Raw genomic sequence first — 12,250 nt, 5'->3', positions numbered from 1 at the left:
GTTGTGTTTTATGATAATTCATAAACCCTATAAAAGTCTTATCTTCTTGATAGGCACTTCTAACGTCGTCAAGTTATGTTGACGACGAAAATTGTATTGTGGCAACAGTGGACTTATAGTCACATTTTTTGCGTAGCCGGCTCAGAATCGGGCCGGAGCGATAGGGCATCAGCGAAAGGGCATCAGCAACGACATCAAGTCGTCCAGTTTTGTATTCCACAACGAATCTACAATGAACAAAGCAAGACAACCAACTCGCCATTCCTTGCAAAAAGCGAGGACTGTTTACAGCCGTGCGTAAAGACGCATGGTCCGTATAAACAATGAGCCTTCGATCCCCCAAGAGATAGACCCTAAACTTAGTCAGTGCATATTATATGGCAAAGAGTTATTTGTCATACACTGGGTAATAATTGTCAGCTGTTTAAAGCTGACGCGAACGACGCGCTCTGCGCCGTCTGTGTCGTATTGCATCAACGCACAGCCGATTGCAAAATCTCTGGCGTCACAGACCACATCAAAACGTCTGTCTTGGGTCCGCAATCGCCAGGATTGGCGATTGCATCAAGATTTCCTTGATACACTCAAAGGAACGCTAACAATTAGCGTTTCATTACCACTTTACATTTTTCTTTAGCAACGAAGAGAAGCATACCGTTACTTTGGAATAATTGCGGACGTACTTAAATAAGTACGCCGATAAGCCGACGAACTTTCGAAAAAAAGTCCCTTTACATCGCCTGGCACTGTATGAGTCCGTCCGCAAGTACATACGTCCTGCGAAGTTTGTCAAGGGGTGTAGCCCAGCGCTTCATCCCGTGCTCCGCTACAACCTCTACTGTTCCGGTAAACGTTGACAATCTGTATCTATGGACTTTGTCTTCGTAGTTCCCGACGACAACCATAAGGAACAAATATTCTTATTTTTGTTGATCGTTTCAGCAAAATATTACATCTTGCCGGAGTCGATCACAGCAAAAGGCTGTACTCGTGTCTTTGTTGACATGATATTTAAGCTCCATGGGTTACCCCGCGAACTGACCTCAGATCGAGATCCTAGATTCACCTCGGATTATTTGCAAACTGTGTTCAATTCAGAAGAATTCCATCTTGTCCTCACCACGCTTGTAAAGCCTAGGTAAACCGATCAATGGTCATACCAGAACCAACGAGTTAAGTTGTCCTTAAAGGGTAGCCAGGGCTACTTTTCGGGATAAGATTACAAAGCATTGCGTCCCTACCCCTTTGATTCATGTTAGCGTTTTACGCTAACATAACTCTCAGAATGATCCTTAGAACCACTCCGTCCCTGGTGATGCATACTAGCACCACCAGTAGCAAGCTTACCGAGTGACCTACCTATACAATCACTTCGGTCTTAATGTTGCATACTGATATCACCAGGGTTATCGTCGTCCATGGAGTCATCACAAAATGACTCCGCACCAAAGGTCTGACGAAGTGTCAAACAACCTCGTCACCACCTCTTTGGTTGAACGTTAGAATATGTAGGCTTAACGGACATGGCCCCGTTTGATCCGGAGGCCTTAAGAGTTGCCACCGCGTCGGTCGATGGCGCCGACTCGGCACGGTCACAAACAATGGAAGTAGCAGGTGACATATACCGGTCACCTCCAATCGGAGTAGGAGGTGACTTTTCCCCCGCAGTAGACGCTAATGCGTCTACTGAAACATTTGCATCGCAAACAGCTGCACTGATCCGTGCAGCTGCCAAATTTACTGCTTCACAGGCTACGCGCACGGGTTTCGCTTACCATGCGCAAATAAATTGATTTTTGAACACTATCAATAATTCAAAAATTAAGTTTTTAAATACGAAAACAATAATGCAAAAGTTTACAGAGAAAGACGTAATAACATTTCTCTGTCACTCCACATCAGTCAGTAGTGTGACTGCCGGTTAAGAGGGGGTAACGGAATGTCTTGTTACATTAATTTTTTTTTCTATAGGAAACGAAATATTATTGTTTTTTACAAGTAAATAATTATTATTATTTCCTATGAGAGGAAAAAGCTACGAAGTACAAATTATTATCGGTATTAATTTTGACTTAATAGTTCCAAAATTACCAAATTTGGTAATATGGACGCAATAGACAAAGATCCATTGATTGGTTGATTAAAGTTTGAATCTAACCATAAGACACGATTGTGCGGTGCTTAAGTCATTCCAAAGCCTTAGGATCTTCTTTTAGTAGCTAATACTACTAAGCCACTGAGAACCTTCCTCTGCACGTCGTGTAAGTGAATTAGTCGAGGCGAGGCGCCCTACCTGCGCTGTAATCAGTGTAGGTTGACTAGTACCGTTATCAGTACTAGCAAAAGGTGCCTCGTTGCAGTCGGGATCTGTATACTTTCATTGCATACTCTGCTCCTTTTCCGGTGAGACCTTTCCAATAATCGACCATGTATCGTAAAGCTTTTCGTGAGTGCCGACGTATTTCGTCCGGTGAAACAGATGCCAAGGCAGCTGGAAGTGTAATCGATATTTTTTAACTAGAACTTTTAACAGCTACTTAATAGTTTTTTTTAATATCTGCTTCAATATATGGAAAGTCCAGCTTTTCGTCATCACTGCCCTTCGAAACGTTCAGGTTTCTACAGAACTGCTATCAGTAGATTCATGAATACCTCAGCTGTTATCGGATTTGGCGCGCTTGGCCTCTGCCATTTCCTGTATCTGTCTTTTAATTTTGCTAGGCGAGGCAAAAAAGTACAATTTTTGTGAAGGTGAGTTGTTATTATTGATGACTGAGCCTGGGTCGCACGCCATACAATGTAATCGGAGCCAATTATCAGGGCCAAAGTTGTAAGGTTAAATGATCCAAAAATTGGCCACTCAAAATCTGGATTTGCTCGTTTTAAGTGTCATGCGCTGTATGAGGCAAAATACCAACCATGGATAGAATGGCGTGAGAAATTAATCCATTTTTGTGATTTAAGTGTTGTATTCCCTTCGGTACAATAATTACAACGATCGACTTAATTTGAGCACCTATTCATCGCAGCTGCTTTTGCTTCCCGCTTCTTGCGCATCAGATGCATGCCCTATTCAAAATGACAATCGAATCAACTTAATAGCCATCCCGCTTTGCGTTCGTGTTGAAAGCACGAAGCTACATATACATATAAAAGGGAACCTGTATTGGGTACACACACCCTTCGACTGCATTAGAATTATGACATGTGTACCGAACGTTCGTGACGTCACATTTAATATGCAACGCACCTAATCAGTCTATCAAGTATTTGCGTAGTCATCGGATAGCATGTACGAACGTCATGCATAAGCTCATGGCTGACTTTGTTTCCCAATGATCTCAGAGTTAATATCTTATTGTCTCAACTCGGTAAAGCCATCTTTCCTTCCTCATATATTTTCTTCGGCAAATATAGCGTTTTCACTCTCTTTCTAGCTTTAAAGTCATTAATAAATTCATCGACTTTTTCGCTCCTACACGTCTCATTCAGTGTATTAAATCATGTGGGTACTCAACAGCTTGGTGTCGAAAATCAATGCCGTGAACATAGCAACAAATAAAGTGAGAGAGTATAGCACGAGGTTGCGTGTAACGGGGCACTGCCGACTTGTACCTCTTCAGTGCAAGTCCACTTCGCACTGCCTCAGTGCGAGTGGTGCCTCACGTCACTTCACGTACACTAATGCGTGCAGAGGAAGACTACCTTTAATACACTTGCTTTAAAGAGGGTTAATAAAAAACTGTATAAATATAATTAAGCTCTTCTTGTCTATCTACTTAATACTAACTTAATTATAATCTAATACAAACACGTAATTAAGTCTTATCTGTTATTCTCTTTGCGCGCGTCCAGCGCTGACTGGACCGCGGAGAAAGTAGATATAACGGTCTATATTTACGAATGAATAAGCATCTTAGAATGCTACCATGTAAAGTAATATTCTTCAAATACTATCTACCTTGCAGATAATATATTAATTAACAACCTTTAAATGTTAATTTCTTGTAACGATACACCCCGTTACAGTCTTAAATAGCATCTAACAATTTACAACATGCCCTTTCGGTCTGTTTATTTTTTATTGTATAAAAGCTACCGATTAAATATGACAACACAAAACATTTTCATTATTCCTATATCGCAAAATAAGTATTCCTTTAGAGTCGTCTTAACTTCCCCTTTCGGACTTTTGTACCTCCTCCTAAGTTACATTTGGGACCACACCGTTTAATTATTTACCTCTGAAGTAGCGTAATGGTAGCAACTTGTTGATAACTATAATTTATATTGATAAACTTTATGCAGGCCTTCCCAACTTCAGTAGCTCGAAAGGCCTGCAAAAAGACTTGGCAATATTTGCGCAATTTCTTTGTTTAATAGCAAGATGCTTTTTTCAAACAAAGAAACTACGAGCGAAAGCCGACAAAACCTAATACATAAGCGTTCATGGTGGGTTAAAAAAAGACCACTAAGATTCGCCTATTTGATAGGTAAGCATGCATTTCCGCAAAAATTTGTAGAAGAAAAGTAAAATAAATCTATCCTTAGCTTGACCTCCAAAGACTAACTAATATGGATGCGCAAGAGCGCACCTCCGACCCTTGTCGCTTATTTCAAGCTCAACTTCTCCCCCGTGCTCGATTTGCTGATCTTTCTTTTCGCTCTTTTTATGACTTGCCAATAAAAGCGGGCGCTTTTGATTTTTTCTCCTCTTTCAAAAATAGTACATAGAACATCGCCAACCGAAAACACGGTTTCTGACACTATTGATTAGCCAGGTTCTGCTATACGAGCGCACGCGCATGTAATTGACTTACGTCGTGATATGTCCTTCATACAATAATGCAGAAGCGGTTGCTGTACAAACACATGAGAAGGAAGTTGTGTGGGCAAGAACGCGGGAAACTTCACACAAGAATGGTCAAACGTCATGTCTCCGAACATGTACCGGTACTCAGAGGATGCTGGGAACACATCACAATTCGCGTAGCGGTAGTCCAGTAGCAGTCCCCCTCGATGACTGGCGGACGTGATGACTATTTGGTGTCACATCATTTGAAAAAAGTGCTACCACAGCGAAGCAGCTGTTATCTTGTCTAAATTCGATTTGCCTTGACACCTCGGCACGCAACTTGCAAAGAATGTTTATTGCGAGATGACGTCGCGATGGCCTGCGCCACTTATTTCCCATGCACCGGTTTGTACACAAACAAATCAATTTTACTGAAAGCATTTGATGACAGATATTCAAACCGTGTACGGAATTCCATTCCTTTGGTGAGAGCTTTCTTTTAAGGTGATCTTTTCATGATGAAGCGGTCCAAAAAGCCAAGCCACGAAGCCTAAGGTGAAGCCGATGCGTTGCTTCACAGGTGGGCAGTTACTTCCGTTCAAAGCGCATAGTTCACATGGTGATTTTTAGCGTGTCGGACAACACGAGCTGCGTGTAATTGTCGGAGAAGGAGTTCACGGAATGCGGGGTCTGCGTGACACGGACCATGAACCTGGAGGACCTAGCCACGTGTGTGGCCGCAAGAGGGATGGTTTCATCCCCATTCTACTGCAAGAGTGCTCTAGTCTTATTTCATTAAGATATTGCATTTGAAATTGTGGGCACGAATCTCTGCACTTCGTATGCTCGTAGATCCCCATTGTCTGGTGGGAAAAGGACGAGATCGAGCCGATTCTAGTTAAGAAGCGATTGACGTACCGGAACGTTGACGCCATAGACACTGTTAATCAAAGCGATTGTACGGTTAAAATAAATGTCCAGCCGCATCTTGGACGTAAACTTTCTTTGCAACTCTTCTAAATTGACAAAATTAAATCTTGGACCACCATCTCGCGTAAAAGTTCTCGTTTTTTTTAAGAGAAATGTCACCACTGGTGTTGCTCCATACCTATTCCAGGAGGAAACGCTTGGTGGGAGCGCACCATTATGACGACCTCATTGTTACTTGTCGGATTAAGCCGGAAGAAGTGGACTTCTGCTCTAGGATTGCAAAATTTGAATCTCTAATACAAGCGCTTTAAATCCTCTTGGACCAGCCTATAAGGAAGAAGCTTCAAAATACAGTAAAGTCTTACAAAACATCTGTAAGTGATTCGCTCAGCATGAAAGTATACGTAAGATAATCAGGTTCACTTTGCAACTTGCTAGAAAAAAAAACAATACTTCTCCCCGTTCGGCATTTTGTGCATGCATCTATGCGAACTTTACGACTGACGTGCGTTAGCCTCGTACTTGTCTGTTGTGGCTCTACTCTGGCAACTATCGAAACATACCAAGATACGCTCTTTACAGCAACTTCCACGAAACCAGTTAATACAAGCGAGCAGAACTTGAGTGGCAGGAGCACCTTGCGCTCTCTTAAGGCGGTCAGACACGATAGAAATTACGATCTGGAACCCTTAGAGGAAGGCAGAATGATGAGTCAACATCCTCCGAGTCATGTACCCCTCCCCGCATCTTCCAAAGAAGTCATTACTGGAATACATTACAAAAGTGATTATTTTACTGACAAAATAGTTTCGGATGTGGTTCTGTACATGCAAAGGAAGAACCTACAAGAGCTTCGAGGTAGACTGCGGAAAAGAAAAGGATTTAAACAGCCACTTCGCAATTAACACAGTGATAATGATCAGGAACGAATACTCAAACGTCGTATTGAGAATGACTTTTTTACCTCTGCAATGGAAGGTCGCATAATACTGGACAATTTTTCTAGCTGTAACTTCATATCGCTTGTAATACTTAGAAAATTCAAGAGTTATTCTGCAAGAAAAGTCAGCGTCATGTTAATAATAGTATTGCGACATTTTCGATCACAAATTCATGGCAAAATTACTTTATAATGTGTTGCACGACTGTAACGAAGAGTACCGTTACATAAATATTTTCCCTATAAGAGGAATAATATTTATTATTTCTATGGGAGGAAATAAATGAAGAAGTAGTCGAGGCGCCCACCTTCACTGCAATCAGTGTAGGTTGACGTGTACTGTTATCAGTACTAGCAAAGGGTGCCACGTTTCAGTCTGAATATAACTGCCCTTTAAAAAAGGGAAGAACGCATCGGGTGGACTTGGAGAAGAAAGCAAATGATTTTTTCTATCAACGAAGACTGATACGGCAAGAACCAGTCTGCATAAGCGAGACTTTATCTCGCTTATTGTTGCCACTAAACCATCGATGCTTAAGAAAAGCATCGAGAAAGAAATCTTCCTCAGCGCGAAAGTTCTTCGCGCTGGGATCAAGCCCATGTAGCTTTGTCGCAATAAATAAGGGACATTTATTGTGAGGAGTAGTTTCTCCAGATAAGCTATTGATAAGCCGTTCTGGCAAAAGCCACGGCTTCTTTTCAGGGGCGAGATGAGACATTTTATTGTCTTCAATCCCCTATGTGGTACCCACTGAAGCAGGGGTACCACAANAAACTACGAGCGAAAGCCGACAAAACCTAATACATAAGCGTTCATGGTGGGTTAAAAAAAGACCACTAAGATTCGCCTATTTGATAGGTAAGCATGCATTTCCGCAAAAATTTGTAGAAGAAAAGTAAAATAAATCTATCCTTAGCTTGACCTCCAAAGACTAACTAATATGGATGCGCAAGAGCGCACCTCCGACCCTTGTCGCTTATTTCAAGCTCAACTTCTCCCCCGTGCTCGATTTGCTGATCTTTCTTTTCGCTCTTTTTATGACTTGCCAATAAAAGCGGGCGCTTTTGATTTTTTCTCCTCTTTCAAAAATAGTACATAGAACATCGCCAACCGAAAACACGGTTTCTGACACTATTGATTAGCCAGGTTCTGCTATACGAGCGCACGCGCATGTAATTGACTTACGTCGTGATATGTCCTTCATACAATAATGCAGAAGCGGTTGCTGTACAAACACATGAGAAGGAAGTTGTGTGGGCAAGAACGCGGGAAACTTCACACAAGAATGGTCAAACGTCATGTCTCCGAACATGTACCGGTACTCAGAGGATGCTGGGAACACATCACAATTCGCGTAGCGGTAGTCCAGTAGCAGTCCCCCTCGATGACTGGCGGACGTGATGACTATTTGGTGTCACATCATTTGAAAAAAGTGCTACCACAGCGAAGCAGCTGTTATCTTGTCTAAATTCGATTTGCCTTGACACCTCGGCACGCAACTTGCAAAGAATGTTTATTGCGAGATGACGTCGCGATGGCCTGCGCCACTTATTTCCCATGCACCGGTTTGTACACAAACAAATCAATTTTACTGAAAGCATTTGATGACAGATATTCAAACCGTGTACGGAATTCCATTCCTTTGGTGAGAGCTTTCTTTTAAGGTGATCTTTTCATGATGAAGCGGTCCAAAAAGCCAAGCCACGAAGCCTAAGGTGAAGCCGATGCGTTGCTTCACAGGTGGGCAGTTACTTCCGTTCAAAGCGCATAGTTCACATGGTGATTTTTAGCGTGTCGGACAACACGAGCTGCGTGTAATTGTCGGAGAAGGAGTTCACGGAATGCGGGGTCTGCGTGACACGGACCATGAACCTGGAGGACCTAGCCACGTGTGTGGCCGCAAGAGGGATGGTTTCATCCCCATTCTACTGCAAGAGTGCTCTAGTCTTATTTCATTAAGATATTGCATTTGAAATTGTGGGCACGAATCTCTGCACTTCGTATGCTCGTAGATCCCCATTGTCTGGTGGGAAAAGGACGAGATCGAGCCGATTCTAGTTAAGAAGCGATTGACGTACCGGAACGTTGACGCCATAGACACTGTTAATCAAAGCGATTGTACGGTTAAAATAAATGTCCAGCCGCATCTTGGACGTAAACTTTCTTTGCAACTCTTCTAAATTGACAAAATTAAATCTTGGACCACCATCTCGCGTAAAAGTTCTCGTTTTTTTTAAGAGAAATGTCACCACTGGTGTTGCTCCATACCTATTCCAGGAGGAAACGCTTGGTGGGAGCGCACCATTATGACGACCTCATTGTTACTTGTCGGATTAAGCCGGAAGAAGTGGACTTCTGCTCTAGGATTGCAAAATTTGAATCTCTAATACAAGCGCTTTAAATCCTCTTGGACCAGCCTATAAGGAAGAAGCTTCAAAATACAGTAAAGTCTTACAAAACATCTGTAAGTGATTCGCTCAGCATGAAAGTATACGTAAGATAATCAGGTTCACTTTGCAACTTGCTAGAAAAAAAAACAATACTTCTCCCCGTTCGGCATTTTGTGCATGCATCTATGCGAACTTTACGACTGACGTGCGTTAGCCTCGTACTTGTCTGTTGTGGCTCTACTCTGGCAACTATCGAAACATACCAAGATACGCTCTTTACAGCAACTTCCACGAAACCAGTTAATACAAGCGAGCAGAACTTGAGTGGCAGGAGCACCTTGCGCTCTCTTAAGGCGGTCAGACACGATAGAAATTACGATCTGGAACCCTTAGAGGAAGGCAGAATGATGAGTCAACATCCTCCGAGTCATGTACCCCTCCCCGCATCTTCCAAAGAAGTCATTACTGGAATACATTACAAAAGTGATTATTTTACTGACAAAATAGTTTCGGATGTGGTTCTGTACATGCAAAGGAAGAACCTACAAGAGCTTCGAGGTAGACTGCGGAAAAGAAAAGGATTTAAACAGCCACTTCGCAATTAACACAGTGATAATGATCAGGAACGAATACTCAAACGTCGTATTGAGAATGACTTTTTTACCTCTGCAATGGAAGGTCGCATAATACTGGACAATTTTTCTAGCTGTAACTTCATATCGCTTGTAATACTTAGAAAATTCAAGAGTTATTCTGCAAGAAAAGTCAGCGTCATGTTAATAATAGTATTGCGACATTTTCGATCACAAATTCATGGCAAAATTACTTTATAATGTGTTGCACGACTGTAACGAAGAGTACCGTTACATAAATATTTTCCCTATAAGAGGAATAATATTTATTATTTCTATGGGAGGAAATAAATGAAGAAGTAGTCGAGGCGCCCACCTTCACTGCAATCAGTGTAGGTTGACGTGTACTGTTATCAGTACTAGCAAAGGGTGCCACGTTTCAGTCTGAATATAACTGCCCTTTAAAAAAGGGAAGAACGCATCGGGTGGACTTGGAGAAGAAAGCAAATGATTTTTTCTATCAACGAAGACTGATACGGCAAGAACCAGTCTGCATAAGCGAGACTTTATCTCGCTTATTGTTGCCACTAAACCATCGATGCTTAAGAAAAGCATCGAGAAAGAAATCTTCCTCAGCGCGAAAGTTCTTCGCGCTGGGATCAAGCCCATGTAGCTTTGTCGCAATAAATAAGGGACATTTATTGTGAGGAGTAGTTTCTCCAGATAAGCTATTGATAAGCCGTTCTGGCAAAAGCCACGGCTTCTTTTCAGGGGCGAGATGAGACATTTTATTGTCTTCAATCCCCTATGTGGTACCCACTGAAGCAGGGGTACCACAAAAACTTTTCTTACGATGGCTTACGCCATCGTTGTCACCTTGCACAGAGACACGTGCAGGTGACCGTAGAGGAGATCGTATGGGCGATCAGGGATCATCCTCATCGTCGGATCCAAATGGACTGTTTACTCGTCTATCAGAATGAGCTCTCTCATTCGAAGGATCATAGTCAGCCGCCTGACGTATATCAGGCGACTGTTCCATTCTCCCCGAGTCGGCCACTTTATCCGACTCGCATTTGTAGTCGACCTCCAAAGAGGGGTCGTATTCACGTGGTGAATCACCACGTGCACTCGCAACATCTAGTGTTGTGCCAGTGGAAGACACTACGGCAGACGTTCCGTCTGCCACAAGAGATAGCAATGCGTCACCCGCGGCTGCACGAACCGCAGCCGAAGGCGCAGCACTATCGTCACCCCGCATGAGTTGATTCTTCATGCGATGGAATTTAAAATGATGGATCTGACCAATCAACATCGTTTTAAAAATTAAGTAGTCACATAGCGACCACTCCATCCAATGACATTTTAGAGTGATTGTCGTTTAAGGGAGGAGGGGGTGCTGTAACGGGGTGTATCGTTACATGAAATTAACACTTAAAGGTTGTTGTTTGATATATTATCGAAAAGGTAGATAATATTTGGAGGATATTACTTCATATAGTAATATTCAGATTCTTATCCATAAATAAATATAGACCATTATACCTATTTATTCCGCAGACTAATCAGCTGTAGGAGTAATCAAAGAGAGTTTTACAGATAAGATAGAGATAAGAATTCATTTACATGTTTAGTATTAGATTATAATTAAGTTAGCATTTACAAAGATAGAACAAGAGACACTTAATTATATTTAATACAGTTTTCATTTTACCCTCTTAAGCTAATTGCCTTAAGAGAAGTCTTCCTCTGCACGTACAGTGTACGTCAATTAACGTAGGGCACCACTCGCAACTGAAGCAGTGCGAAGTGGTCTTGTACTGAAACAGTACAAGTCATAGTGCCCCGCTACATCGCTCGTATCACTGTGTGACATTATAGACACTTCGCGTTTCTGGTGTCTCGGAGTCGAGACAATGCGCCTCTTAGAAGCCGGGACATTCACGTTCCCAAGTTTCCCTACATTTATTGGCTCTGTATCAGAGTTAGTGTCCGATCCGACATTCGACAAGGACACAAGTACAGTTTATTTTTCTCTATATCCAAGCCTTAATATCGATCTCTAGTAGCTAGTACTATTAAGCTACGTGTAACCTTCTTCTCCACGTCAGTGTACGTGAAGTAATCGAGGCACCTCACTTTCACTGTAATCAGTGAATGTTGGCTAGTATTGTTATCAGTCCAAGCGAAAAGTGCTCCATTGCAATATCGACATATCAATTTAGTAAGAAATATCGAGCATTGCTCTAAAAATTGTAGTTATAACGCAAATTAAATGAGCTTGGAGTGCGTTCATTCGCAATGTCAAAGACATTGGACGCGAAGCTTGGCTTCAAAAACTTAACGCGAATCGCGTTAAATTTGAGAAAAGAACTCCAACCGGTGCAAAGTCTAAATTGCATCGGTTGTCACGTGAGGCTGGGCTTCCATGCCTCACGTGGGGTGATCCCTGTCCGTGTTGTGTAGACAACTCGAAGAGGGTAAAAGGGGATGTCTATTCCCTTTCTTCGCCCTGGGGAAGGGCTCGCATCTCTATTGAGATGCGTGACGCGATTGACGTTTTGCAATCGATTTACAAGCGCCAGGGGCGCGTGTTTTCCGATGGGCCTTCTGAACCATCGG

The 12,250-nt window shown here is 42.3% G+C and overlaps 4 protein-coding genes across 4 annotated transcripts; 2 read left to right on the top strand and 2 right to left on the bottom strand.

Annotated features, from left to right (window-relative positions):
• Positions 1-5,239: 5,239 nt before the first annotated feature.
• On the top strand, positions 5,240-5,815 carry CCR75_006118 (uncharacterized protein; the record flags this gene model as incomplete). Its single annotated transcript, XM_067964190.1, has 4 exons — positions 5,240-5,280; positions 5,320-5,350; positions 5,426-5,524; positions 5,648-5,815. The coding sequence occupies 4 exons, from the start codon at positions 5,240-5,242 to the stop codon at positions 5,813-5,815; spliced, it is 339 nt and encodes a 112-aa protein (XP_067822526.1).
• Positions 5,591-5,940, bottom strand: CCR75_006119 (uncharacterized protein; the record flags this gene model as incomplete). The annotated part of the gene is made up of 3 exons (XM_067964191.1): positions 5,591-5,689; positions 5,714-5,808; positions 5,904-5,940. The coding sequence occupies 3 exons, from the start codon at positions 5,938-5,940 to the stop codon at positions 5,591-5,593; spliced, it is 231 nt and encodes a 76-aa protein (XP_067822525.1).
• Positions 5,941-8,270: 2,330 nt separating this feature from the next.
• CCR75_006120 (uncharacterized protein) lies at positions 8,271-8,846 on the top strand (the record flags this gene model as incomplete). The annotated part of the gene is made up of 4 exons (XM_067964192.1): positions 8,271-8,311; positions 8,351-8,381; positions 8,457-8,555; positions 8,679-8,846. The coding sequence occupies 4 exons, from the start codon at positions 8,271-8,273 to the stop codon at positions 8,844-8,846; spliced, it is 339 nt and encodes a 112-aa protein (XP_067823015.1).
• On the bottom strand, positions 8,622-8,971 carry CCR75_006121 (uncharacterized protein; the record flags this gene model as incomplete). Its single annotated transcript, XM_067964193.1, has 3 exons — positions 8,622-8,720; positions 8,745-8,839; positions 8,935-8,971. The coding sequence occupies 3 exons, from the start codon at positions 8,969-8,971 to the stop codon at positions 8,622-8,624; spliced, it is 231 nt and encodes a 76-aa protein (XP_067823016.1).
• Between the last annotated feature and the right edge of the window lie 3,279 nt (positions 8,972-12,250).

This window comes from Bremia lactucae, linkage group LG1 (genome assembly GCF_004359215.1).
Source record: "Bremia lactucae strain SF5 linkage group LG1, whole genome shotgun sequence".
Classification (NCBI taxonomy): Eukaryota; Oomycota; class Peronosporomycetes; order Peronosporales; family Peronosporaceae; genus Bremia; species Bremia lactucae.
Note: the sequence above shows the minus strand (reverse complement) of the source record. Positions and strands in the feature narration are given on the sequence as shown.